The 2211-nt window shown below is 38.8% G+C and overlaps 1 protein-coding gene across 1 annotated transcript; it reads right to left on the bottom strand.

Annotated features, from left to right (window-relative positions):
• Positions 1 to 1040: 1040 nt before the first annotated feature.
• Positions 1041 to 1754, bottom strand: LOC140811168 (uncharacterized). The gene has a single exon (XM_073169038.1). It carries the CDS (start codon positions 1752 to 1754, stop codon positions 1041 to 1043), a length of 714 nt encoding a protein of 237 aa, XP_073025139.1.
• Between the last annotated feature and the right edge of the window lie 457 nt (positions 1755 to 2211).

Raw genomic sequence — 2211 nt, 5'->3', positions numbered from 1 at the left:
GCAGCTCCTTGTAATTGATCAGACAAATCATCAATTCTGGGGATTGGATATCTATTTTTGATTGTCGCTTTGTTCAACTCCCAATAATCAATACATAGACGAAGGGTACCGTCTTTCTTTTTCACAAATAAAACGGTGCACCCCACCGTGAAAACCTAGGTCTAATAAACCATTTATCAAGAAACTCCTGTAATTGTTCTTTCAATTCTTTCATTTATGTAGGAGCTAATCGATAAGGAGCTTTTGATATTGGATGAGTTCCTGCCACAACATCAATCACAAATTCTATCTCTCTATCTGGGGGTAAGCTTGTTATATCATCAGGAAATAGCTCTAGGAATTCACAAACAATATTTGTATCTCTTAAATCACGAACAGGTGGGTCAACAGTTAAAACAGATGCTAAATATCCTTGACACCCCTTCTGTAGTAATTTACAAGCCTTCATACAAGAGATTATCTGAAGAGGTAAGGATATACATGCACTTGTTACTTTGAATGGTTCAGCTCCAATTGGCACAAACTTGATCATTTTCATGCAACAGTCAATAGTAACTCTATACTTCGAGAGTCAATCAATTCCCAGTATCACCTCAAAATCGGTCATTTTCAGAACTATCAAATTAGCATACATCTGATGGCCTTGGACATATATTGGACACCCTCGCACAATCTGATATGTCTGTAATTCTTGTCCGGAAGATAAAGCTATGGCGAGTTGTGTCTCTGTTTTACTTGCTGTAATGAATAGTAGCCTTACAAAAGATTCCGAAATAAAGGAACGCGTGGCTCCTGAATCTAGTAAAACAATAACAGTGATACCGTAAATCAAGAACATACCAGTGATCATTGATGTATCCGATCCACTTCAATTCCTCTTTAGTCATCGAGAAAAGGCGTCCTTGTACTTTCCCAGAACTCCAGGAAAATTCTTGGCGAGATGCCCGGGCTTTTTGCAACAATAACAAATATTGGTACCTTGCTTACATTCACCACCATGAGATTTGCCACATTTAGGACAAGGTGGTCTTTCTTGTTCCTTACATGGAGGGGGACCCTGCCACGGGGTTCCTCTGGTCGAGTACATTTCTATCAGTCTTTTTGACTTGTCCTGTTCCTTGGATTCTTTGAAAGTACTGTTGTTTTCGCTGTTTCCTGTCTTTGTCAATGTCTTGCTCATCATGTTCTGCCATAAGTGATATTTCCACTATCTCCCCATATGTAACAACTTTTGACATTCGTACATCTCTTTTGATTTCAGAGAAAAGTCCCTGCATGAAGTGTTCACCCTTACTTGTGTCATTCTGTGCAATATATGGTACATATTGGACTCCAGCCTTGAATTGTTGTATATATTCAGTCATTGACATGGTTCCTTGCTTCAAATTGAGGAAATCACTAGCTTTCTTGGCTCGTACATCTTTGCTAAAGTATTTGTTGTAAAACGTGGATTTAAATGTATCCCATGCCAATGGTCTCGCAGGTAATGCCACTTTTGCACTCTCCCACCATATTCTTGCATGTTTTATTAACAGAAAGATTGCACAAGTTACTTTGTCAGCATATTCCATATGGAGGTAGGAGAAGATGGACCCCAATGATTTAATTAATTCTTCTGCTACAGCCAGATCGGTGCTTCCCATAAATTCAGGAGGATTCAGACATCGAAAGCGATCATACACATCTGCTTGAACAGAAAGTTGTCTGGGTAGTATGGCTTGTACTTGTGCTTTCTCATGTGTAGTCCGCTGCATTTCAAGTAATTGTTGTATTTGCTCCCCATGAACTTTCGCTTGATGTTGTAGCAGCTGAGAAAAATCATCTATAGGTAGTGGCGCACTGCCTTCACCCTCGGCTGCAAGGGCCTTGCCTTAGATGACTCTCCTTCATGTACCTTTTTTTTTTTTAATGAAGTGAATTCATTAAAAGATGTAAAAAGTTTTATAGTACAAATAAGCTGGGAATCCCCAGGAGATAACCACAATTCATAAAACCACAATAGTTGATAGGACTCGTTTTTACGTGTTTTTAGTGTTGGTTTTGAGTCGCATTCATGCATCATATTAGTTTGTTTTAGTTTAATTTAGCATTTTTCTAGCATTATTTAGCATATGACTGATCTCGTGTAGTTGGTGGTTATTTTGTAGGAATTGAACCAAAAAGTGGGAGAATATTTGCCAAAGCATCGAGAAAGACTCGCTAGGGCGGTCA

The sequence above is a fragment of the Primulina eburnea genome, chromosome 14 (genome assembly GCF_022965805.1).
Source record: "Primulina eburnea isolate SZY01 chromosome 14, ASM2296580v1, whole genome shotgun sequence".
Classification (NCBI taxonomy): Eukaryota; Viridiplantae; Streptophyta; class Magnoliopsida; order Lamiales; family Gesneriaceae; genus Primulina; species Primulina eburnea.
Note: the sequence above shows the minus strand (reverse complement) of the source record. Positions and strands in the feature narration are given on the sequence as shown.

Coding starts and splice junctions, on each gene's coding strand:
- LOC140811168 (XM_073169038.1), bottom strand. CDS start 1,754: ATGCAGCGGACTACACATGAGAAAGCACAAGTACAAGCCATACTACCC.